This window comes from Neofelis nebulosa, chromosome X, assembly GCF_028018385.1.
Source record: "Neofelis nebulosa isolate mNeoNeb1 chromosome X, mNeoNeb1.pri, whole genome shotgun sequence".
NCBI classification, from domain to species: Eukaryota; Metazoa; Chordata; class Mammalia; order Carnivora; family Felidae; genus Neofelis; species Neofelis nebulosa.
The window spans coordinates 71569986-71597370 of NC_080800.1; the positions used below are offsets into that span (position 1 = coordinate 71569986).

Consider the following 27385-nt stretch of genomic DNA (forward strand, 5'->3'; position numbering starts at 1 on the left):
TATTTACCTTCTTGTGATGGCTTTAGGCTTTATTTGCTTATCTTTTTCTAGCTCGTTTAGGTATAAGTTTAGGTCGTGAATTTGAATGTTATTTTCTTGATGTAGGCCTATATTGTTATATACTTCCCTCTTATGACCACATTTGCTGCATCCCAAAGGTTGCAGCCTGTTATGTTTTCATTCTCATTTGTCTCTAAGTTGTTTTTTTATATCGTCTTTGATTTCCTGGTTAACCCATTCATTCTTTACAAGAATTTCTTTAATCTCCATGTATGTATGGTCTTTTCTACATTTTTTCTTGTGGTTGACTTCAAGTGTCATAGCATTGTGGTCTGAAAATATACATGGTATTATTTCAGTCTTTTTCTACTTGTTGAAGGCTGATTTGTGACCCAGTATATGGTCTATTCTGGAGACTGTCACATGTGCATTTGAAGAGAATGTGTGTTCTAATGCTTTAGGATGAAATGTTCTGATTGTATATGTTAAATCCATCTAGTCCAGTGTGTCATTCGAAGCCATGGTTTCCTTGTTGGTTTTCTGCCTAGATGAGCTGTCCATTGATCTAAGTGGGGTGTTGAAATCCACTACTATGATTGTGTTATTATCAATGAGTTTCTTTATGTTTGTTATTTTTTTAATGTTTATTTACTGTGAGAGAGAGAGAGCGAGGGAGGGGCAGAGAGAGAGGGAGAGAGATAATTCCAAGTAGGCTCCTCGCTGTCAGTGCAGAGCCCAATGTGGGGCTTGATCTCATGAACTGTGAGATCATGCCCTGAGCCGAAATCAAAAGTTGGACGCTTAACTGACTGAGCCACACAGGTGTCCCAGTTTATGTTTGTTATTAATTTATATATATAGATATATGGGTGCTTTCAAGTTTGGGGCAGAAATATTTATGATTGTTTGATCTTCCTGTTGTATAATTCCCTTTATTATGACATAGTTCCATTATTTATCTCTTGTTATAGTCTTTGGTTTAAAATGTAGTTTTAAGTGTGGCTAGTTTGGCTATATTTTGATGTTTGTTAGCATGAGAGATGGTTTTTCATCCCATCACTTTTAATCTGTAAGTTTGTTTAGGTCTAAAATGAGTCTCTTACAGACAGCATATACATGTGTTTTTTTTTTTTTAAATCCATTTTGATATCCTATATCTTTTGATTGGAGCATTTAGTTCATTTAGATTCAGAGTGATTATGGATAGATAGGAATATAATGCTATTGTATTATTTGAGAAGTGGTTGGTTCTGGAAATTTTCTCTGTTCCTTTCTAGTCTTTGTTATTTTTGGTCTTTCTTTACCACTCAAAAGATTTCTTTCAGTATTTCCTGTAGGGCTGTTATAGTGGTCATGAATTCTTTTAGTTTTTGTTTGTCTGGGTACCTCTTTATGTCTCCTATTCTGAATGACAACCTTTTTGGTTATATTATTCTTGGCTGCAACTTTTTCCCCTTCAGCACAATATATATATATATATATATATATATATATATATATATATATATATATATATATATATATTATGCCACTGCCTTCTGGCCTGCCAGGTTTCTGTGGGGAGATCTGCTGCTAACCTGATGTGTCTTTCCTTGTAAGTTAGGGATTTCTTTTCCCTTGCTGCTTTCATGATTCTTACCTTATCTCTGTATTTTACAAATTTTACCTACAGTGTGTGTTGGTGTTGGCCAGCTTTTGTTTATTTTGATGGGAGTTCTTGTGCCTCCTGGATTCAGAGTTATGTTTCTTTCCCCTGATTAGGAAAGTTTTCAGGTATAATTTGGTCAAATAAACTTTCTGCCTTTTTTTCTCTCTCTTCTTCTTGTGGGACTCTTATAATGTGAACGTTATTATGCTTTATGGAGTCACTGATTTTCTTAAGTCTATTCATGATCCAATATTTTTCTTCCCCTCTTTTCAGCTTCATTTTTCCATAATTTCATTCTCTGTGTCACTTATTCCTCCATCTACTTCTTCCATCCTTGTTGTCATTACTCTCAGTTGGTTTTGCATCTCAGTGACAGCATATTTTATTTTGGCCTGGCTAGTTTTTAGGTCTGTCATCTTTTAGGTAATAGTCTCTATCCAGCCAGTATTCTTATGTTGTTTTAAATTCTGGTTTAGGCATATTACTTATATCTATTTTGATTACCACCAGGACCTCAACCTCTTCTTGTTCTTTCTTTTGGGATGAATTCCTCTGTCTTGGAATTTTGTCTAAGACTCTGTCTTTTGTGTGTTAGGAAAGTTTTTCTGGTCCTATTTCCACTACAACTGAACTTTGCAGCACTCTGTGGTCAGTGTACCTGTTGTGTGGGGGTTTTGTGCTGGTCTTCTGGAAGAGATACCTGCTACTGCTCTGGCTCTCAATCACACTTTCCCCAGTAAAAAGGCACCTGCACAGCACAGTGGTGTGGAGCTTGTTTTAAGAGGCTCAAACCTCCTCTGTGTGCTCTGTGCCGCTTGATAAAGTCTGTCCATGCTCATGTGAAGTTTGAAAAATGGCATCAGCCTGCCCTCTTACCTGGATAAAGGAGTTCACGTCTGCCACTGTGCAGGAATCCCTCACAGAAGAGTGAACAATCTCTCGTCTTGTGTCCCAGGTTTCTGTCAGATTACTACCTTTATCCTGTCCATGTCGAAGTTGTCTTGATTCCTAGCAGCCCAGTTCTCCTGTTTTATCTCAGGTGTGCAACTGTGTTTCAGAACTGCAAATTTTAGGGACCTGGCATGGCACAGATCCATGCTGATCCTCTGGGAGAGGCTCTTGCTGTGCTTTGGCTAGTACCAGTTTGTCCTAGAAAAGTAGTTGCATGACCACGCATGGGCTTGGATTGTATGGTAAAGCAAACATTTGACATCCAGGTAGCTGTTCTCAGCAGGTGTGTCTCTGTATGCTAATTAATCGGGCAGCTCATTGGCACCCACTGGCTCTTTTGTTTCCTGAGAGGCAGTGTCACCTCTTCCAAATGCACTGGGTGCAGAAAGTCTCTCCCAGTGTGATCCAGGGGATCCTCAGAACGGGTGATCATGAAGACTTCTAAAATTTTAGACTTTGAGCTCAGCTGCTTGTAAAAACTTGCAATAATCAGCCCTTCTCATTTCTCCAGTCAATGTTTTGGGGGAGGTGTTTTTCTTGTGCAGTCTCCTCAGTGCTACTTTATCTCTCTTCTCTTCTCTTCTCTCTCTCTCTCTCTCTCTCTCTCTCTCTCTCTCTCTCTCTCTCTCTCCCCCCGCCCCCGTCTCTCTCTTCTCTCTGTGATCAGGGCTCCCTCCCTTCTGCACTATCCATGATTGTTTTCTCCCTCACATCATGTCTCCACACCTCCTGCCTTCCACAGTGTTTTCTCTTTTCTCCCTCTAGATGTGCAGTTTGTTCCCTCAGTCCTCAGATAGTTTTCCTGGGTGTTCAGAATGACTTGATAATTATTTAGCTGTGTTTGAGGGACAAAGCACTGATAAGATCCTCCTACAACTCTGCCTTCTTTACTCTTTCCCTGAATTTTTTTTTTTGTAAAATTTTTTTAACGTTTATTTATTTTTGAGACAGAGACAGAGCATGAACAGGAGAGGAGCAGAGAGAGAGGGAGACACAGAATCTGAAACAGGCTCCAGGCTCTGAGCTGTCAGCACAGAGCCTGATGCGGGGCTCGAACTCACGGACCGTGAGATCATGACCTGAGCCGAAGTCAGACGCTTAACCGACGAGCCACCCAGGTGCCCCATGAATTTTTTTAAGCAAAATCTTCAGTAGAGAATCCAAAACATGCAAAATTAACATTATGATACATGACAAAATCTGTATGGCTCCAAAGGTTCTATTTTCCCACCATTTCAATTTTTTCTATGTAGCTGTCCAATTTTCCCAGCACCATTTACTGAAGAGACTTTCCTTTCCATATTGTATGTTCTTGCATCCTTTGACAGAAATTGACCACAAATGGATAGTTTTATTTCTTGACTCTATGCTGTTCTGTTGATCTGTGTGTCTGTTTTTTTTTAATGTTTATTTATTTTTGAGAGAGAGAGAGACAGAGTGTGAGCAGGGGAGGAGCAGAGAGAGAGAAAGACGGAGACACAGAATCTGAAGTAGGCTCCAGGCTCTGAGCTGTCAGCACAGAGACTGACATGGGGCTTGAACCCACGAACCACGAGATCATGACCTGAGCCAAAGTCGGATGCTTAACTGACTAAGCCACTCAGGCTCCCCTGTATGTCTGTTTTTATGCCAATATCATACTCTTTTCATTACTATAGCTTTGTAGTATAGTTTGAAATCAGGTATAGTGTGATACCTCAGGCTTTTTTCTTTGTCAAGATTGTTTTAGCTTCAGGGTCTTTGTCATTCCATATATATTTCAGGATTATTTCTTCTGTTTCTGTGGAAAATGCCACAGAATTAATACCATGGAATTTTTATAGGGATTGCATTGAATCTGTTAATTGCCTTGGGTTTTATAGTCATTTTTAACATTAACTCTTCCAGTCTAAGAGCATGAAATAGATTTACATTTTTTGTGTCTTCACTTTCTTTAATTAATGTCTTATAGTTTTCATTCTACTTATCTTTCACCTCCCTGGAGGAATTCATTCCTTGTCATTTTCCTTTTTTCATGCAATTGTGAATGGGACTGTTTCCTTGATTTCTCTTTTTGATAGTTATTAGTGTGTAGAAATGCAATAGATTCCTGTATGTTAATTTTGTATTCTTCAACTTTATCTAATTCATGCATTAGTTCTAACAAATTATTTTTTGTGGGTTCTTCAGGGTTTTCCATGCATAATATGCCGTGTGTATATGGCAGTTGTACTTCTTCCTTTCCAATTTGGATGCCTTCTATTTCTTTATCCTACCTAATTGATGTGACTAAGCATACAATACTATGTTGAATAAAAGCGGAGAGAGTGGGCATCCTCGTCTTATTCATTGTCTTAGGGGAAAAAGTTTTCAGTTCATCATTGAATAGCTCTGGGTTTGTCATATATGACTTTTGATATGTTGAAGTATGTTCCTCTTTACCCACATTGTTTACAGTTTTTGTCATAAATGGTTTTTTAATTTTGTCAAATGTTTCTCTACCTATTGAGATGATCATGTGGTTTTTATCTTTCATTTTGTTACCATGGTGTATCATGTTTGATTTGCAGATGTTGAATATCCTTGTGTCCCTGAAATAAATCACTTGATCATAATGTCTGATCTTTTTAGTTTACTGTTAAACTCAGTTTGCTAATATTTTGTTGAGGATTTTTGCATCTGTGTTCATCAGGGATATTGGCCTGTATTTATTTTCCAGCATCCTTGTCTAGTTTGGTAGCAGAGTAATACTGGCCTCATACAATGAGTTTGGAAGAGTTTCCTCATCTTCAATTCTTTGGAAGATTCTGAGGATGCATATTAAATCCTTTTTGAAGGTTTTGTAGTATTCATCAATGAAGCCATCTGGTGCGGGACTTTTGTGTTTTGGGAGTTTTTTGATTACTGACTCAATTATGTGTATTCATATTTCCTATTTCTTCATGATTCAGTCTTGGAAAATTGCATGTTTCTATAAATCTATTTATAGTTTCCAGTTTGTTGGCATATAACTAACTGTTCCCTGTAGTCTTATTTGATGCTTTATGTTTCTGTAGTACCGGTTGCAACTACTCCTTTATTTCTGATTTAATTTTGAAGCCCCTCCTCTTTTGTGTGTGTGTGTGTGTGTGTGTGCGTGTGCGCACACGTGTGTGTGTGTATGTGAGTCTAACTAAATGTTTATTGATTTTTTTTATCTTCTCAAGAAACTGGTTCCTAGTTTGATCTTTACCATTGTCTTTCTTGTCTCTTCATTTATTTCCACTTTGATCTTTATTATTTCCTTCCTTCTACTAACTTCAGGCTTTGTTCTTCTTTTTTATAGTTGCTTTGTGAAAAGTTATATTGTTTATTTGAGATTTTTCTTGTTTCTTGAGATAGGCCATAAACTTATGGCATGCAGCTTTTGCTGCATCCCATAGCTTTTGGTATGTCATGTTTCTATTTTCATTTGTTTCTATGTATTATTTTATTTATCTCATGATTTCTTCTATTACCCAGAAAATGTGTCCCAGTAGTTTTTCAGTAACATGCTGTTTCATCTCTATGTGTTTATAGTTTTTGTAGTTTTCTTATAGTTGATTTCTAGTTTCATACCATTGAGGTTTGAAAACAAGCTTGACAGGATTTCATTCTTGCATTTTTGAGACTTGTTTTGTGGCCTAACATGTGATCTATCCTTGAGAATATTCCATGTACACTTGAAAAGAGTGTGTATTCTGCAGCTGAGATGTTCTGTATATATCTATTAAGTCTGCCTCATCTAATGTGTCATTTAAGGTCAATGTTTCCTTGTCGATTTTCTATGTAAATGATATATTCATTGATATAAGTGTGGTATTAAAATCCCCTACTATTATTGTGTTGCTGTCCATTTCTCCTTTTAGGGCTTTTATTGTTTCCTTTCTATATTTTGGTGTTTTATGGCTCATGCATATATATTTATAAATGTTACGTCTTTCTGCTGGATTGACCCCTTTATTTTATATAGCACCCTTCTTTGTTTTTTTTTACAGTCTTTGTTTTAAAGTAATATTTTGTCTAATATGAGTGTAGCTACACTATCTTTTTGTTGTTTTTTTTTTCTATTTGCATGGAATACTTTTCCATCTCTTCACTATTAGTCTGTTTGTCTTTGCTTCTGAAGTGTGTCTTTTGTAGGTTGTATATAAATGTGTCCTGTATATTTATCCTTTTAGCCACTTTATGTCTTTTGATTGGAGAACTTAGTCCATTTACATTTAGAGTAATTATTGATAGTTATATACTTATTGACATTACATTAATTGTTTTCTGGCCATTTTTGTAGTTCTTCTCTGTTCTTTTCCTCTGTCTTCACTTGTGGTTTGATGACTTTCTTTAGTGATATGTTTGGTTTCCTTTCTCATCTTCTTTTATATGTTTACTATAACTTTTTTTGTGTGTGGTTACTGTGAGTTTCACATATATCATATATATAACTGTATTTTGAGTTGATAGCAACTTAAATTTGAACACATTCTAAAACTACATTTTTATTCCTCTTCCACATTTTACCTTTTTGATGTCATTTTATGTCTCTGAACGAATTATTATAGTTTTAGTTAATTTTACTGCTTTTGTCTTTTAACCTTTATTGCATTTTTATAAGTGACTGGTCCACTTCCTTTAATAGACATTTACCTTTCCTAATGGTATTTTTGTTTTATGTTTTATTTCTAGTAGTGTCATTTCTTTTCAGGTTAAAATAGTCTTTTTAAATATTTTTTTGTAAGTCTGGATTAATAGTGATGAACTCCTTTAGATTTTGCTTATTTGGAACTCTCTTTACTTCTGTTGTAAAGGATAATCTTGCCTCTATTCTTGGTTAGAAGTTTTTTCCTTTCAGGACTTTGAATATGTCATATCATTCCTTTTTGGCTTGCAGTGCCTGCTGAGAAATCTTCTGGTAGCCTTAGGGCTACCTTGTGTGTAGCAATTTGTTTTTCTCTTATTGCTTGGAAGATTCTGTCTTTAACTTTTGACATTTTAGTTATAATGTGTCTTGATATGTCTTTCTTTGGTTTCATCTTGTTTGGAACTTAATGCACTTCCAGGACCTACATGTCTATTTCTTTCCCCAGGTTAGGGAAGTTTTTAGCCATTATTTCATTAAATAATTTTGCTGTCCTTTTCTCTCTTTTTTTGTTACCCTATAATGCCAACATTATTTTGCTTGGTGATGTCCCAGAGGTCCCTTAAATTATCTCTTTTTTTTTTCCAATTCTTTTTTCTTTTTCCAGCTCTGTCTGGGTGAATTCCATTGCTGTGTATTCCAGACCACTGATCCATTTTGCTTCATCCAGTCTGCTGTTGAACCCCTGTTGTGTATTTTTCAGTTCGCTCACTATTTTTCAACTATGTGACTTCAGTTTGGTACTTTCTTATATTTTATGCATCTTTGTTGACATTCTCACTGTGTCTGTTCTGTTTGGTTCCTGAGTTTGATGAACATCTTTAGGACCATTACTTTGAATTCTTTATCAGGTAGATTACTTATCTTTGTATCATTAAGTTTCCCCACCCCCCACCCCGGCTAAGGTTTTATCTTGTTTCATTTGGAACATATTACTGTTTTTTTTTTCCATTTTGTTTGACTATGTTTCTGTTCATATGTATTAGGCAAAACAGTTGCCTCTCCTATCTTGAAGTGGTGGTCTTATGTAGTTGATGATACATACTTCTTATTCAACTTTGCCCTAGTGCTTGGTTGTCTCTCAAACGTTTGTGGTTGTTTAGTCTACCTGATGTATTCATAATGTGTTCCTATTGTGAGGGTGTACCAAGACTGTCATCATTACAAGTGGAGTAATCTTACTTAGCACCTAATTTCAGACTGATATCAGGAAGCAGCTTTGAAAGTATGTAAGTATTTACATTTTTGTAGTGCCACATTTATAATTTCTGCTGTCCTCCAGTTCATGAGATCTTGGTATGCCCTGGGTGATACTTGCAAAAATTAGGGTTCCAGATGAATATATAAGCTCCTTTCTGGGACATCTCAAAGTCAAAGGGGTGTACAAGGATGACATCTCCCTGTTGATGTTCCTGGGAATACCTCCTTAACCTCTAGATATATGGGAAACCTGAAGCCTGTCCCTAGACTAAAGCTCCAGGCTAAGCATATAGGACTTTTTCATAGGAAGACTGGGGTTGTGTTTCATTCTCTTGTCTGCAGCGCCCTGGGTTGGAGACCTGCTAAGGACTATCTTTCCAATTTTTACATTTCCATGGAACTCAGGGAAGCCAGCCTCCTTGGCCTCCAGGCCTAAGTCATCAAGGAGTATCTTCTTTGGGAACTGTGTATGCCCACTGGCTTTAGCTGGAGAGTGTAGGGGGTTGGGCATACTCACTGGTTTTAGAAAGGCAGCAGGGGAAATATTTTGTCTACCCATACCTTTGGGCTTCAAGAATTCAATGAGAGAATGCCTTGTCTGTAGGAGAATGCCGTGACTACTTGCACTTGCTAGCCCTAGCCAGGGAAAGGCAGAGTGTCACAAATGTCTGTGCTTAGTGACTTTAGCCAGGGAGTGGGAGAGTGCTGTGATTGTTTGTGCTAGCTTGCCCCAGCTAGAAGCAAGGTAGTGCTGCAACCGCTCATACTCTCTGCCTTCAGCAAGGCAGCAGGATAGTGCCTCAACCTTTCTTTCACTCTACCTGTATTACCAAGTCAGTGAGAGATTGCCATGTCTGAGTGTGCCCACCTGTGCTATCAGAGTAGGTGGAGAATATAAAATTAGTGTCTGTCAGCACCTCTGTCTTTGAGGAGATTTTCAACTGTCCCCTCCCTCTCCATCAGATGCTTTTAGGTAGGCAAATAATTCTCCTTTACATACAGTGTAGGTGCTTTCAAACTGCTGTTTTTTCACTGGATCTCAGTATGAGTGAAAGAAGCCCTTTAAACGGGTAGTCTCAGTTTCCTGTAGTGAATTGGGTCCCTTGGATGTTAATACCTTTGGTTTTCTAAGGTAGACTTTTCTGTGTGTGGCGCCATCTCTGAAGTGCAGATCCCAGGCATTGGGATGGTTGATGTGGGCCATCAATCCCTTGCTCCTCCAGAAGCAGTACTGGATTGTTAGATTCCTCCCTATTGTGTGTTGCCTTGCCAGGGAGCTGTGTTTTTGGTGAGACTGTATCTTTGTCTCACTTACTTGTCTCAGTGTGGTCTTTTTATGCTTTTTGTGGAGAAGTAGTTCATCTAGTTTTCAGATCTTTTTCAGAATGCCACGATGTTGCAGAAATCTTATTTATTTATTTTTTAAATCTTCTTTTGATCAACCAATAGCCGAGAGAGTAAGTTAAACCTATGATAGTGAATATGTCTGTTCTTGTTTCAGGTATTTTGAGGATATGTTAAAAGATGCATACAAGTTTAAGATTGTAATATTTCTAGTTATTTAAGCTTTTTGTCTTGATAGAGTCACTTTATATCTAATAATGGATTTTGTCTTAAAGTCTATCTTGTCTAATATTTTTAAAAATTTTGTCTAATATTAATATAGCTTATAGTACTTTTCTTTTGATTGCAACTTGTCCAGTATGCCCTGTTCCCCACATTTTAGATATATGGTGTCATATTTTACATCCTTTTATTCTGTGAATCCCTTGACTGCTTTTTTCAAATGTATTTGTTTTTACTGCTTTTGTATTTTTTACTTTTCATACTCTTACCTATGATATTTCCTTTCCACTCAAAGAGTCCTCTTCAGGGGCACCTGGGCAGCTCACCTGGTTAATCCTCCTCCAACTCTTGATTTTGGCTCAGGTCATAATCTCACGGTTTGTGAGATTGAGCCCCATGCCAGGCTCTGCACTGACAATGTGGAGCCTACTTGGGATTCTCTCTCCCTCTCTCAAAATAAATAAATAAACATTAAAGAGTCCTGTTTAATATTTCTTGTGGGACTAGTTTAGTGGTCATGAAATACTTTAGTTTTTGTTTGAGAAATTCTTTCTCTCTCCCTTATTCTGAATGATAGCTTTAGTTTTTGTTTGAGAAATTCTTTCTCTCTCCCTTACTCTGAATGATAACCTTGCTGAATGGAGTATTCTTGGCTGTGTATTTTTCCCTTTCTGCTCATTTCTTATATCATGCCACTCCCTTCTGGCCTGTAAAGTTTCTGCTGAATTATCTGCTGATAGCCTTATGGTGTTTCTCTTGTATACAAGTATCTTTTTTCTCTTGCAACCTTTAAAATTCTTTTTTTATCACAATTTTTTTTTTTGTCATTTTAATTACTGTGTGCCTTGGTGTGGACTTCCTTGGGTTGAATTTGTTAGGGGATGTCTGGATTGGGATATCTTGTTTCCTTCCACAAATTAGGGAAGTTTTCAGGTATTATTTTTTCAAAAAAACTTTTCTTCCCCCTTTTCTCTCTCTTATTCTGGAATCCAATTAATGTGAATGTTATTACTCTTGATGGAGTGACTGAGTTTCCTGTCTATTCTCATTTTGCACATTTTTTTCCTCACCTGCCCAGTTTGATTACTTTTCATTACTCTGTCTTCCAGGTCATTAATTCATTTTCCTGCCTTCTCTAGCCTGCTATTAATTCCATCAAGTTTATTTTTAATTTCATTCATCGTGTTCTACAACTATTATTGGTTCATTTTTATCTCTTTGTTAAGGGTCTCACTGATGTCCTCTACTTTTTCTCAAATCCAGTGCATATCTTTATGATCATTATTTCAAATTCTATATATAGCATATTACTTATATCCATTTCAGTTAGTTCTCTTGCTGTGGTTTGAGCCCGTTCTTTCCTTTGGGACATATTTCTCTGTCTCTTCATTTTGTCTAACTCTCTGTGCATTAGGAAACTCAGCTAGGTCTTATGCTCTTGAAAGTAGTGGGTGGGGTGCACACTTTTAACAAGGTGGCACTGGTCCTCTTCCACAGGGGGCATGTAGTTTGTTTGGATACTGGGGATGTCCAGGGCTGGTTCAAAAAGCACACGTGGGTAGGGGGTGTGAGGTTTTTTCCTTTAATGTTTGTTTATTTATTTTGAGAAAGAGAGCATGGGAGGGGGCCAGAGAGAGTGAGGGAGAGAAGGAGAATCCCAAGTAAACTCTGCACTATCAGCATAGAGCCTGATGTGGGCTCAAATCTCACAATCATGAGATCATGACCTGAGCTGAAAACAAGAGTTGGATGCTTAACTGACTGAGCCAGGTGACCTACCCCCTCCCCAGTTTTTGTATGTGAGGGGCTTAGTTTTAACGAGGTGTGCACATAGTCTCTGGTAGGTGATCAGTCATTGCCCCCTGGGACTGAGGCCTTGGAAAATGTGTGGATCAGGAGATGCATTGTTGGTGAGGTTAATGCTGGTCTTCTGGATAGGGAACCCAAAGCGTATGACTGGAATGGATGGATCTGCCAAATCACAGGGTGTGGGGCTTGGTATAAGAAAGTTATTTAGTGTTAGTGCTGCACTGGTTCCTTCAGGTGGCCTTGTGTTTATGCTGAGGGACAGGGGAGGGCAATGACACTTGCCAGCTCCTTTATTCCTGGAAGGGCCTCCCTGGGATCCCAGACTATCTGGGACTGCTCTGAGATGAGTAAATAATTCTCCTTGTTTGCCCCAGGTGTGTTTCAAACTGCTGCTTCCACTCTAGATCTCATCAGGCTGCTTATAGTGTTATCTCTTTAAGGGTGGGACTCAGCTTCCTAATGCCCTCTGGGGTCTTCCAGAGCTAAGACTGCTGATTTTTAAAATTCCAAGTTTTAAGTCCCTCTGGTTTTAAGAACTCACAAAATTTGACCCTTCTTGCTTTCAAAGCCAAATATTTTGGGGATTCTTCCCCCTGCCATCCATATGTGGGCTCCCCACTGTGATTGTTTCTTGCCAGAATTCTCTGCCCCTAGGTTCCCTCCTGACTCTGGATGCCCAGGGCTCTTTTAGCTCCCCACCAGGTCTCTGCCCTTCCTGTACTTTTTGTTGTGTTCTCTTCTCCACCTTTTGTCATGGAATTTGTTTTGCCAGTCTTTGCATTGTTTTCTGGGTTATTTACACTGATGTAAGTGTTACTTAGTTGTATCCACAGGGCCAGGTGAGCTTAGGGTCCCCTTACTCTGCCATCTCCCTCGCCTGCCAGTTGAGTTCTTTATTTTTTTAATTTCCAGTTCCAGAAGTTCTCTGTTTACATTAGCTTTGGTAATTTTTGTACTCTCTTCCTCTGAACCCATATTTCCTTCTTTTATTTCTTTAAAAACAACAATAAATGTGCTTGATATTACATGTTCCATTTATACATTCTTTGTGGATCTGAGTCTGTTCTTTGTTGTTTCTGCTAGCTCTTGTCCAGATACTTCCTTGTGTTTTCTAACTTTATTTACCTTCTTTGTTTCTTCTTCTTCTTCTTCTTCTTCTTCTTCTTCTTCTTCTTCTTCTTTAACATTATGGGCTCATATTTCTTGGAACTTTATCTGTTGTAATTCTTTCAAGTCTTGGTAGCTTCCTCCAGAGGGGAGAGATTTGTTTCTGCCAAGCATATTTGAGGGCTACCAGCTTAGAAGTACTTTAAATGTATTCTTGGTTTGAGATTTCTCCGATTACCCAGTTAGTTTAAAATGCTGCATGTTATATGAGCTCTCACTTGTGTTTGCCAATTCTTAGGAAATATATTTTTTTTCCTCTGTACTTGGTGCCCAGACTTTGATACAGTCAATTTTCCTAACAGTTATTTGCAGTGAACTGTTATTCTTAATTCACTTTTAAGTTGATGATATTATAACTTTGAGATGCCAGCTTTATAGGGTCCCTACTAAGATTGCCCACCTCAAGCTTTTTCTGGGTTTTGTTTCTTGATTCCATACTCCATGAGCCATCTGTTTTACAGCAAATGACAACAAGGTAAAAGCTGACTCTATTGTTTATCTCTGCATTTCAGTTTTTTGTTTTTTTTTTTTTAATTCTGGGTTTCTGAACAGTCTTTATAAACAGCTTACAGGATCATTCCTCCCATTTAAGACGGTTTTTAAGAATATTTTGTCAGCATTTTTAGTTGCTTTTAGGAGGAAGGTTCATGAGGATTTCTCTTCTGCCTTACTCCTGGAAAAGGATGTCCATCTATTTTATATTTTTAACATGAACTTTTTTTTTTGTCTCTAGCTCCCCATATATACCACACCACCTCTGCAGTCTAAATATGTTGAAGAGCAGCCTGGTCATTTACAAATGGGCTTTGCATCCATCCGCAAAACAACTGGTCATTATATTGGCTGGTGTAAGGTAAGTTAAGTTATAATAGTGGTTTAATGTTGGAGGTTTCTGATTTGTTCAGACACATGATTCTTATGTTGCATTTGGTATTGTCAGAAATTCTTCAGTGTTATTCATCAGGTGAATGGGCTAATGTAGAGGATCTAAGACTGCTTCATTCACATCTGTAGCGCTTTGTCACAGATGGCTAGAAGGCTGGACTTAGCTAGGAATGTTGACTGAAGCACCCATGTTTGCAGTCATCTGGTCAATAGGTATTATAACTTTGAAGGTGTAGTGTTCTCAAGAGACAGTCCTTTTTTTTTAAGCTTATTTACTTATTTTGAGAGAGAGAGAAAGAACACAAGTTGGGGAGGGGCAGAGAGAGAGGGAGAGAGAATCCCAAGCAGGTACCATGCTCAGTGTGGAGCCTGAAATGGGTCTCAATCTCACAACTATGAGATCAGTACGTGAGCTAAAATCAAGAGTTGGACGTTCAACAGACTGAGCCACCCAGGCGCCCCAAGAGACAGTCTTTAAAGAGAAGTAATTCAGTGGCATTTATGATCTGTGTTGGTTTGTACAGCTTGAAACCATGATGAACAGGATGAACCTCTACATGAAAATCTCTAAGACAAAGTTACTAATACCAAGATAACACAATAACAATGACTTATTTCTTTCTTGTCTAATGTAATTATTTCTGTGTGCTTTGAAAATATTTTTTGTTGTTTTTATTCCATGGTTTCATAGCAGCTAGTTTAGAGATGGAGACCATATATTTCAGTTGCGTTTCTGGTTTCTTCAATAGAGTAAAGCATGACTGTGGGTAATTACTATAGGTAAATCATTCTGTGCCTTCATTTTCCTTCTGATGTAACTGAAGTAGTACCTATTGCTCAGTAAATGAATGTAACTATATTTGTTGCATTAAAATAGTTAGAAACAGGTAAAAGGAAAAAATGAAGACTTTAATCCCTTCAGTGGATTTATATAATCTTGATTTGTAGAGAATTTATATTCCTCTATAAAAACAAACACTAGTCTATGTAGGATGATTTCTATCTTGAGATAAATGTCTAGGTTTTTTTCCCATTCTAATGCACACTAAAAAAAGGAGAAGACGAAGCACTTTATTTAGGCTTGTTGTTATTACTTTCTTCACAAACATTATGTTGTTGCTGCCATATCTTTATTAGTCAGATATTGCTAAGCTGAAATATACCTCTATCCTTGCTTTATTTAAATTTCATTCATTTTTTCTAAGCCTTTATAAAATAAAATGATAAACCTTTGTGTTTCTGCAATAAATTATCTGTGAGATGCTCTGACTGTAGGCATTACTTCACCTGTTTATATGAGGAAAATAGTAAATAAGTATTATTCATGTTAAATAGAATGAAAAGCAAGAAATGAAAAGAAGCTAAGTAAAACAAGTATTCTCATAGTGAATAAATGGGAAAGTTAGACTTAGATTTGGGTGTAGTGGTAACTCAACACTTAAATATATGGTCTCATGAGATGTGGACTATCTAATTGTCAACATCTTAAAAAATTCAGCTTTTTTTTTTTTTTCTTTTTGCCTAGGGTGTTTATGTCTTTGTGAAAAATGGGATAATGGATACAGTACAATTCGGAAAAGGTAGGTGAGTGAACCATCCATAATTAGAAATGTTCTGTTGTCTTTTTAAGTTGACAGATTTAAATGTGAGAAAAATAAACATGTTATGTTATTCATTATCATGTTTTATGAACTGAGAAAATACTCTGTATAGCACTTTATGATAATAGTAACAAAGTAATAGTACCAATCACTTATTAAGCAATTATTATATGCAAAGACACTATGATAAACATTGTACATAATTTATCTAATTTAATTTTTATAATAATTCTATGAGTGTTGGTATTATAATTATTCCCTTTTTACAGATAAGGAAACTGAGGTTTAGAAAGGTTAAGTTGGTTACCAAGGTCACATAGCTAGTAAATGGCAGCACCTAGACTGAAACTGAGGTCTGTTTTAGCTGCAAAGCCCATATTATATACTCAAAGCACAAATTAGCAGTATGTCTCCATTGTTATCAGTTAGTTTAAATAAGTGCTATTTGCTGTTAAAATATGTAGAATTTTGCTATCTATTCCTAAGAAACACTATACCCACTAGTCACTCTAGAATGTTTGAGCTAATGTTGGATAGCACTTGTATTTGACTCTTTAGTTTGATAATGGTATTTGGCAGTAGACATATCTTCCTAATATTCTTGGCCTCAGCCAGTTGTCAACATAAATGTGTATGGGAGACAGAAAGATCATTTTTAAATGTTTCCATTTAATGTGTTATCATTAGTTAAGTAATGTGTTATCATTACTTAAGTATGTGTTATCATTACTTAAGGTATGTTGGAATTCCAAACTATATTCCTCATTTGTCTTGAAGAATACGATTAAATAAGTGATTGGCATTAAATAATTGTGATAGAAGAATGTATTTTCTTGAGTTATATGGAAACAAATAATTTATGTATATAAAAAGCCAGGAAATCTAGACTTATGTCCACTCTTCATCTACTTTTGGTCTAGGGTCGCTTCTAATCCTGATCATTGGTTTTAACCAAGAGCAGTGGCCCCTCTGGGTATTGGGGAGTAGTGGCATGCAGGGTCTAGAAGTTACATGTATCCCTAGTTAGTTATTCAAAGTTCTCTAATAAAGTATTTCCATTCTTACTGGATCCTGCCACAGTTTGAACACATAATGCCAGAAGCATTTTGAATAAATGATAGGGATATAGTACATACACAATCAGGCATTTAGTTTACAGTAATTCACATTAAAGTGTATACTCGTGCATCATATTTAATTAAAGAGTAATAATTGCCTGTATTAAGAAAACGATTATCAAATCAGCTGTGAAAGGAAGATTTTATTTTGTAACAAGGACTATTTTAAATACCTTTTTAAATTGCTATTCAAATCATTCTTTTGTGTAGCTTTTCTGAAGTGTTTAAACCATCTGCTACTATGATAACAAATTTCTTTAGCTTTTCTGCATCATATATACAGTGCCTAGTTATAATAAGTCATTTATATTAATTTTTAACTTATTTCTTAAAAGATGCGTATGTCTATCTGAAGAATCCACCTAGAGATTTTCTTCCGAAAATTGGAGTGATTACAGTTTCAGGATTAGCAGGCTTGTTTTCAGCAAGAAAAGGTAGGGTTTAAAAAAATACATTTTCTCTTTTAATACCAATATATTGTGAATTTTGCTGTCATGGGAAAACCTCTTATGTTTTATTGAATATTGTTAGGATAGGCTACCGTGAAAAAATTTTAAGTGTATTTTACAGCATGTTTACTTTTATAAAGACTGTGTTTTTAAAAATATAGCTATTCCAGTGCTTACTTTAGCAACACATATGCTAAAATTGGAACGATACAGAGAAGACGGAGAAGACGAGCATGGCCCCTGCTCAAGGACGACATGCAAATTGGTGAAGCATTCCATATTAAAAAAAAAAAAAAAAAACTTGGAAAACAGTTTGAAAGTTTCTCTTGTAAAGTTAAACATGTACTTACCATGAGACCAAGTAATCCTACTGCTGGGTATTTACCCTGGAAAAATGAAAAATCTGTACATAAATGTTTATAGTAACTCTGTAACCAAACTCCAGTAACCAAAAACTGGAAACAACCTCAGTATCTTTCAGGAGTAAACTATATTTTAGCATATCTAAACAAAGAAATTATATTCACCAGTAAAAGGAGTAAACCATTGACACATGCAACAGTCTTGATGAATCTGACAATAAGAAGCCAGTCTAAAAAAGTTAACATATTGTATAATTCCATTTATATGACTTTCTCAAAAAGACAAAACTATAGTAACAAAAAAAAAGGGGTCAGTGGTTCCTAGGAGTTCGGAGTGGAAAGGTGTGACTATAATGTGATAGCATGAGATTTTCTTAAGAGTGAAAATAACTGTTCCATATCCTGATTATACTGGTGGTTATGTGACTATACATGTATTAAAATTGATAGAACTGTAGACGAAAAGTGTTGACTTTTCTGTATGATCATATCAAATACAATTTTAAAAATATAGCTATTCCTATTAAAATTGTAATTATAATTACAAATACAATTAATTATGATTATACTTTGTTTCTCATCTTTTTAAATATTTTTTAAATTTAAATAAGTTACCATACAGTGTAATAATTAGTTTCAGGTGTACAATATAGTGATTCAACTCTTCCATACAACACCCAGTGTTCATCACAAGTATACTCCTTAAACCCTATTCTGTTTAACCCATCCCTCTACTCACCTTCCCTCTGGTAACCATCAGTTTGTTCTCTATAATAGTTAAGAGTCTGTTTCTTGGTTTGCCTCTCTCTCTCTTTTTCCCTTTGCTCATTTGTTTTGATCCTTAAGTTCCACATATGAGTGAAATCATATGGTATTTGTCTTTCTGTGATTACTTCAGTTAACATAATACTCTCTAGTTCCATCCATGTCCTTTCAAATGGCAAGATTTCATGCTTTTTTATGGCTGAGTAATACTCCATTGTAAATATATACCATATCTTCTTTATCCATTCATCAGTTGATGGACACTTGGGCTGTTTCCATATTTTGGCTATTGTAGATAATACTGTTATAACATTGGGATGCATGTAAACCTATGAATTAGTATTTTTGTATTCCTTGGGTAAATTCCTAAAAGTGGAAATGCTGGACTTTGCATAGTTCTATTTTTAACTATTTAGGAAATTCCAAACTATTCTCCAAAAAGCTGCACCAATTTCCATTACTACCAACATTGCAGGATGGTTCCTCTTTCTGCACATCTTCACCAACACATCTTGTTTCTTATCTGTTAATTTTAGCAATTCTGACAGGCATTATAGTTTTGATTTGTATTTCCCTGACGATGAGTGATGTTGAGAATCTATTCAAGTGTCTCTTGGCCATCTGTATGTCTTCATTGGAAAAATGTCTATTCATGTCTTTTGCTCACTTTTTAATCAGATTGCTTTTTGAGTGTTGAGTTTTAGAAGTTCTTTATATAGTTTGGATACCAACCTTTTATCAGATAGGTCATTTGCAGATATTTTCTCCCATTCCATAGGTTGCCTTTTAGTTTTGTTGATTGTTTCTTTTGATGTGCAGAAGCTTTTTATTTTGATGAAGTCCCAATAGTTTATTTTTGCCTTTGTTTCCCTTGCCTCAGGAGACATATTGAGAAAGAAGTAGCTATGGCCAGTGTCAAAGAAGTTACAGCCTGTGTTGTCTGTCTTCTATGATTTTCATGGTTTCCTATCTCACATTTAGGTCTTTCATCCACTTAGAGGTTATTTTTGTATATGGTGTAAGAAAGTGGTCGAATTTCTTTTGCATTTGGCTGTCCAGTTTTCCCAACACCATTTGTTGAAGAGACAGTCTTTTCTTGTAGGTATTCTTTCCTTTTATGTCAAATATTAATTGATTATATAGTTGTAGGTTCATTTCTAGGTTTTCTGTTCTGTTCCATTGATCTATGTCCCTGTTTTTGTGCCAGTGCCACACTGTGTTGATCACTACAGCTTTGTAATATAACTTGATGTTTGGAATTGTGGGTCTTCAGGTTCGCTTTTTTTTTTTTTTTCAAGACTGCTTTGGCTATTCAAAGTCTCTTGTAGTTTGATGCAAATTTTTGGGTTTTTTGTTTTAGCTCTGTGAAAAATGCTGTTGGTATTTTGTCTTGTTTATTTTTTTGAGAGAGACAGAGACAGCATGAGCAGAAGAAAGGCAGAGAGAGAGAGGGAGAGAGACAATCCCAAGCAGGCTCCAAACAATCAGTGCAGAGCCCAACATGGGGCTCAAACTCATGAACCATGAGATCATGACCTGAGTTGACACCGAGAGTCAGACGCTTAACCGACTGATAACCACCGAAAGATTGCTTTGGATAGTATAGACAATTTAACAATATTTGTTCTTTGAGTCCATGAGCATGGGATATCTTTCCCTTTCCTCTGTCATCTTTAATTTCTTTCATCAGTGTTTTATAGTTTTCAGAGTATAGTTCTTTCACCTCTTGGTTAGATTTATTCCTAGGTATCTTGTTTTTGGTGCAATTGTAAATAGGACTGATTCCTTAATTTCTCTTTCTGCTGCATCATCATTGGTGTATAGAAATGCATTTCTATACATTGATTTTGTGTCTGCCATTTTACTGAAGTTATTACTCCAGTTTTTGGTGGAGTCTTTCACGTTTTCTATATATAGTATCATGTCATCTGTAAATAGTGAAAGTTTCACTTCTTCATTGCCGATTCAGATGGCTTTTTTTATTTTTGTCATCTCATTGTTGTGCGTAGGACTTCCAGTAAAATGTTCAATAACAGTGGTGAGAGTGGACATCCCCATCTCTTTCCTGACTGTCAAGGATAAGTTGTCAGTTTTTCTCATTTAGCATGTATTAGTCATGGGTTTTTAGTATATGGCCTTTATTATGTTGAGGTATGTTTCCTCTAACCCTACTTTGTTTAAGGTTTTTATTATGAATGGTTGTTGTACTTTGTCAAATGTTTTTCTCTGCATCTATTGAAAGGATCATATGGTTCTTATCCTTTCTTTTATTAATTTGGTATATCACAGTGATTGATTTTTGAATATTGATTCACCCTGTATCCAAGGAATAAATACCACTTGATCATAGTGAATGATTTATTTAATATATTTTTGGATTTGGTTTGCTGGTTTTTTATTGAGAATTTTTGCATCCATGTTTATCAGGAATTTTGGCCTATAGTTATCTTTTTTAGGAGGTCTTTATCTGGTATTGGTATTGGGGTGAAACTGTCCTGATAAAATGAATTTGGAAGTTTTCTTTCCTTTGCTATTTTTTGGAATAGTTTGTGAAGTATAGTTATTAACTGTTCTTTAAATGTTTGGCAGAATTGCCTGTGAAGCCATATGGCCCTGGACTTGTGTTTTTTCAGAGATTTTTGATTATTGATTCAATTTCTTTAGTGGTTTTTGGTCTGTTCAAGTTTTCTCCACCTTTCTTTTTCAGTTTTGTTAGTTCTAGGAATTCATCCATTTCTTCCCAGTTGCCAAATTTGTTGGCATAGAGTTTTTCATAATTTTCTCAAGATTTTTTGTATTTCTGTGGTGTTGGTTGTGATATCTCCTCTCATTTGTAATGTTACTTATTTGGATCTTTTTAGATAAGTTTAGCTAGAGTTTTATAAATTTTGTTAGTTATTTCAAAGAACCAGCTCCTGGTTTCATTGATCTGTTTTATTGTTTGTTTTTTTTATTTAGTTTCTATATCATTTATTTCTGCTCTAGTCTTTATAATTTCCTTCCTTATCCTAGCTTTAGGCTTTGCTTCTTGTTCTTTTTCTAGCTCCTTTAGGTGTAAGGTTAGGTTGCATATTTGAGATTTTTCTTACTTCTTGAGGTAGGCCTGTGTTGCTATATATTTTCTGTTAGGACTGCTTTTGCTGTGTCCCAAAGGTTTGGGACCATTATGTTTTCATTTATTTTTGAATTTCTTCTCTGATTTCTTGGTTGACTCATTCATTGTTTAGCAGCATGTTCAGCTTCCAGATATTTGTGGTTGTTCCAAATTTTTTCTTGTGGTTGATTTCTAATTTCTTAGTGTTGTGGTCAGAAGAGGTGCATGGAATGGTATCAGTCTTTCTGATATTCTTGAGGCCTGTTTAGTAACCTAACATGTGGTCTATTCTGGACAGTGTCCCATGTGCACTTGAAAACAGTGCATTCTGTTGCTTTAGGATGGAATATTCTGAATATATCTGTCAAGTCCATCTCTGTCATTCACAGTCATTGTTTCCTTATTGTTTTTCTGTTTAGATGATCTGTCCATTGATGTAATTGGGGTATCAAAGCCCCTACCTAATATTATCATGTTATAGTCAATTCTTTTATGTTACTACTTTGTGTATTTGGTTGCTTCCATGTTGAATGCATAATTTGCAATTATTATATCTCCTTGTTGGATTGTGCATTTATTATCATATAGTATCTTTCCTTGTCTCTTTTTACAGTCTTTGTTTTAAAGTCTTGTCCAATATAAATGTTGCTACTCTGGCTTTCTTTTGGCATCCTTTTGCATGGCAAAGTTTTCTCCATCTACTCATTTTCAATCTGCACGTGTCTTTGGGTCTAAGGTGAGACTGTTGTAGGCAGCATATAGATGGGTCTTCTTTTCTAATCCATTCTGATACCCTGTCTTTTGATTGGAGTGTTTATTCCCTTTACATTCAAAGTAATTATTGATAGATATGTATTTATTGCCATTTTATTACTTGTTTTGCCCTTGTTTCTGGAAATTTTCTCTTATCCTTTCTTGCCTTTGTCACTTTTGGCCTCCTTTACTATTTCAAAGAGTCCCCTTTACTATTTCTTGCAGGGCTGGTTTAGTGGTCATTAACTCCTTTAGTTTTTGTTTGTGTGGGAGACTTTTTATCTTTCCTATTCTGAGTGATAACCTTGCTGGATAGAGTATTTTTGGATACAGATTTTTCCCATTCAGTACTTTGAATATGTTATGTTATTCCCTTTTGGCTTGCAAGGTTTCTTTGAGAAATCTCCAGCTAGCCTTGTGAGTTTTTCCTGATAAGTTAAGGACTTCTTTTGCCTTGCTGCTTTTAAGATTCTTTTCTTTATCACCATATTTCACAAATTTAATTACAATAAGTCTTGGTATTGGCCTGCTTTTGTCAATTTTGGTGGGAGTTCTCTGTTCCTGGATCTGGATGTATGCTTCCTTTCCCAGACTGCATAAGTTTTAAGCTATTATTTCTTCAAAGAAATTTTCTGTCCCCTTTTCTCTCTTGTCATTTTTTGGTATTCATATAATACAAATGTTATTACATCTGATGGAGTCACTAAATTCCTTAAGTGTATTTTCGTGTTCCATAATTATTCTTTCTCTCTTTTCTTTAACTTCATTAATTTCCATTATTTCGTCTTCCAGGTCAGTAATTCGTTCCTCTACTTCTTCCAGCCTCTTGTTCATTGCATCAAGCCTGTTTCTTATCTCTTTTATTGCACCGTTTGTCTCCAGTTGGTTCCTTTGTAACTCTCTTATCTCTGTGATAAGGCTCTTACCTATGTGTTCTATTCTTATCTCAAGCCCATGAGTCTCCTTATGATCATTGCTTTAAATTCTCCATCAGACATGTTGCTTATATCTGTTTCTCTTAGATCTCTGGCCCTTGCCCTATCTCGTTCTTGCATTTGGGATCAATTACTCCATCTTTGCATTTTGTCTAAGTCTCTACCTTTATCTCTGTGTTAGAAAAGCCAGTCATATCTCCTGCTCCTGAGAAGTGGCCTTATGAAGAAGAGGTGCTGTAGTACCCAGGACCTGGCCCTTCAGAGGGTGTCTCTGGTATGTGCTACATGCACTCTGCTGTTGTGTTTTGGCTGCTGTATCCTTCAGGCCAGTCATCTACAAAGGCTCTCTTTGTCTGCTATGGGCAGTTTCCATCCCTGGCCTGAATATGGTGAGTTTAAATTAGATGTGCTCTGGTCTGCTTGTGAAATGAGACCTAGCACCACCTACACCAGAACTGAATCCCTGTAGAACTCTCTTGTTGGTAGATATAGTGTTGGTAGGGTTTTATGCTGGTCTTCTGGGTGAGGGTCCCACCATGGTGGGAATGAGGCAAGTGTGACTGAGAAGGACAGCCTTACCAGAACGCAGAGGGTAGGGCTTGGTGTATATAAATTAGGCAGGCAGTGTTGGCACTTCACTACTTCCTGTCAGTAGCTCTGTGTTTGTGCTGAGGGACAGGAGAGGGAAATGGTGCCAGACAGCTTTTTTCTTCCCAGAGTGGTATCTTTGTGAATGTTGCCTCTCAAGGATGCACTCCATTAAGAGCAAACAAGCTCCCCACTGTGTGCCCCAGGTGTACTTCCTATCACTGTTTCCACACTTTCTGCCCCTAGGTTATTTGCCCCCCTTCTCTCCAGGAGCAGGGCAGTGCCTGCCTTGCTGTATCACAGCCAAGTCCACTGACTTCTAAAACTGTGATAAGTTTTAAGTCCTACAGGTTGCAGAAACTCAAAAAATTAGCACTTCTCAATCTCCAAGCCAATGGCTTTGGGGAAGTCTCTTTTTCCATTTCCCTGTGTGTTTCCCTCTGTCTCGCCCTTCTCTATACCATGGCTCCCTCTTTTCTGCAGCAGCTAGGATCCGTTGCTCCCCTAAACCACATCTCTGCACTTCCTACCTTCTTTGATTTGGCCTCTTCTCTCCTTCTAATTGTAGAGGTTGTTCTGCCAGTCTTCATATCTATTTCTGGTTTATCTAGGATGATTTGATAGTTCTCTAGTTGTGTTTCTGGGATGAGGTGAGCCTAGAGTCCTCTTACTCTGCCACCATCATCCTCTACTCCCTTTTTACAAAAAATTTTAGAGTCTCTGGCTATTAAACAAAAAAAGACCTTGGGAATTTTATGTTAATGTAAAAATGTATACAAACCACTCAAACTTGTTTTCTCTGCTTTGTCATAACTATCCATATTCTGGGGACTATATTAAGTTTTGGAGACAGAGATACTGGTACCAGAAAAATATTTTTTTCTCTTATCTTCTCATCCTGACCAAGGTTGCTAGAACTGACATCAGCCACCTCAGAATTGAGTTTGTGAAACTAGATAACTCATCACTCTCATTCAGCACATGAGGCTTGATATGCCTAATATCTTTTGTCCCTCTTTTTACCATGTATCTCTGTCAACCTTGCCATTCCTTCTCACTCTACCACTTTTATTGAGGGTCCCCAAGACCACCCATGGGTTTGATGAATAAGTAGGAAGACTTAGAGGACTCAGTCTGTAATAATAGGCTTTATTACAGTGAGAAGTTATAAAGTAAAGTAAGCAGAGGGAAAAGACACATGGGGCAAAGCTTGTAAGAAACCAAGAACAGCCTTCCAGGAATCTTCTCCCTGTGGAGTCATATAAGATGTACTTAATTCTTCAACTAATGAATTGTGACAATATGTGTTAGATGTTGTCAGCCAAGGAAGCTCAGTAGAGAATGAGCAGTCAAGGTTATTACTAGTGGGTGATCACATAAGCACTATCTCTCTAGCATGTCCAGAATTCCAGACTCCCAGAAGGAAAGTAGTTTTTCAGCATAAACCATATTATTTCAACAAGCAGTTTAGGCACAGTGCATCATTCTTATCATTCAGAGAATATTTTCAAGTCCCCAGATGCCAGCCAAGGGCCAGCTTTGCAAGCAGACCTTTCTAACAATGGCAGTCTCAAGATACTATGTTAACTCTTTTCTGCACATTATTAAATAACTACCTTTCATAAGCATATGGTGAATTTCATATTTTCCCATCTTCAACCTTTGGGTGTGGAAATTCCTCTAAGTAGGCATTACTGCTTTTCCTCCTCATGCAAGCCCCGACTAAGCTTTTATGGTTCTCTGGTCAATAGCCATTTTGTTCACCTTCCATTTACATACCTCCACAACTCATTTGCCAGTGATTGTCCCCATACTAAATTACATGTGGTTTGAAGTCACAGCTCTGAACCAGTCTGAAATCTAATATCAGACACCTTATGGTTGGTTTGCCCAACTTTGGTCCCTAAAGTAGTCTCAACTCATGGTGCCTGGGTGGCTCAGTCAATTAAGTGTCTGACTTTTCATTTTGGCTCAGGTTATGATCTCAAGGTTGTGAGATTGAGCCCCGTTTTGGGCTCTGCAATGGACATGGAGCCTGCTTGAGATGCTCTCTTTCCTTCTACCATTTGTGCTGTCTCTCTCAAAAAAAAAAAAAAGGCAGTCTCAAGTATACCTAATCAGATACAAAACGTTTGTGAATTGAAAGAACATTCCAGCATTCTGACTTTAGCCCATATATCGCATCCCAGTAGACCTAACACTCTCCCTTATAGCTAATATTAATGGTTCCTGTTATCTCATTTTTAATTCTAACACTGTTGAGCAGCTTTTGCTTGGATACATATTATAAATTATTTATTAGGAAAAAAAATTGAAAACTCAGATCACTCTATATAGCAGTAAAACTCAAAGAAAAACGTACTACTCGATTCTCAGTATGAAACTCATAATCCACTTGCAAAAGAATATGTTCCTTAGGTCATTCACATTGTTGCTAAATGTCAGAACTAGAATAATCTAACCCAATGTTTTTCAAATTGCAGATCTCAACATATTATTAGTGAAATAAACATAGTGAATCTCAAGAGACATTTTATTGAAAAATTAGGGGAGAACAGCAAATATCAGTGTTCTGTACTTAGTATGGTAAATAATGTGAAATTTTTGTTTCCATGGAGTGTGTGTGTTTGTGTGTGTGTGTGTGTGTGTGTGTGTGTAAGATAGGCCATAGGTCAGGGAGTCTGGGTGGCTCAGTCAGTTAAGTGTCCCAGCTCTTGTTCTCAACTCAGGTCTTGACGTCAGGGTTATGAGTTCAAGCCCCATGTTGGGCTCGATGCTGGGCCTGGAGCCTACTTTAAGAAAAAAAAAAAGATAGGTCATAGCTCATAATGTAAAATTTATTCTTTAATTTGAGACGTGGTCAAAAAATGTATGAAAGCTATTGATTAGTCTAATCCCATTAGCTACAGAGAGAAGTCTAGAGAAGGAAAATCACTCAGTGATTTCATAGTACATAACTTGTTTAGTGACTGTGTCTAGAGCCTTTCCTACTTATGGGAGTAAGGCTATTTAATTCAAATGAAATTTATTTTCTAGTAGACTGGCCTTTCTTATCAAGTAAAGAGAAGTTTTTTTAATGTTTAAAATGATACATCAAGGAAAAAATGTCACTTTCCAAGGTTAGGAGCAGCATAATTAGGGGGATTTGGCTAAGTCAAGGAAACCTGCATTAAGAGATGTTAGGTCAGTAAAATCAAAAACCAAACTATGGATACAAGAATAATAGTGAGCAGGACGAGAGTAAAGGAGCAAGTTAAGACAGATTTTCTTCTAACTTAAGATATGTTTTAACAGATCTAGACCCTCTTTCACATTACCAGACAAAACAGTTTAAAACCAAAAGAAAGCTAAATTAGAGGTTGAAGTAGCCTACTTACCCACCTTTCCCAAGCTCAGTCTTATTTTTTTAAGCTTATTTATTTATTTTGAGAGAGAGAGTGAGCAGGGGAGGGGCAGAGTCAGAGAGGGAGAGAGAGAATCCCAAGAAGGCTCCATGCTGTCAGCGCAGAGCCCGATGTAGGGCTCAGTCTCACAAACTGAGATCGTGACCTGAGCTAAAATCAAGAGTTGGACCCTTAACTGACTGAGCCACCCAGCAGCCCTTCCTTAGCTCAGTCTTATAGACATGACTGTAGAAAGCTTTCTTACTATTAGGTAAGCCAGATGCAAAAATAGCTCGTTTTTATTTGCAAACCCTGCCAGTTATTTTTTTCTTTAGTCTTTACTGATATGCCAAATAGGCTGTTTCATTTTTAAAGTAAGGGTTGTAAGAGCTGTTTCAAAGAATAAAAGTACTTACCCAATTAGAAATCCCATCATCTAATTGCCCAAATCATATTTAAAGAGTCCAAGGTACCCATT

At 36.7% G+C, this 27385-nt stretch overlaps 1 protein-coding gene and 1 pseudogene across 5 annotated transcripts in view; both read left to right on the plus strand.

Moving 5' to 3' along the window:
- APOOL (apolipoprotein O like) overlaps nt 1-27385 on the plus strand; it is an 85442-nt gene that overhangs the window by 26692 nt on the left and 31365 nt on the right. For 4 of the 5 annotated variants that reach the window (XM_058714666.1, XM_058714663.1, XM_058714662.1 and 1 more), the window contains 3 exons: nt 13708-13827; nt 15385-15439; nt 16914-17012. In XM_058714666.1, the coding sequence (XP_058570649.1) occupies nt 13708-13827; nt 15385-15439; nt 16914-17012 (274 nt within the window). The remainder of the gene's footprint in view (nt 1-13707; nt 13828-15384; nt 15440-16913; nt 17013-27385) is intronic. The other variant, XM_058714667.1, reaches the window with a different exon arrangement.
- On the plus strand, nt 17197-17312 carry LOC131503276 (U6 spliceosomal RNA; annotated as a pseudogene).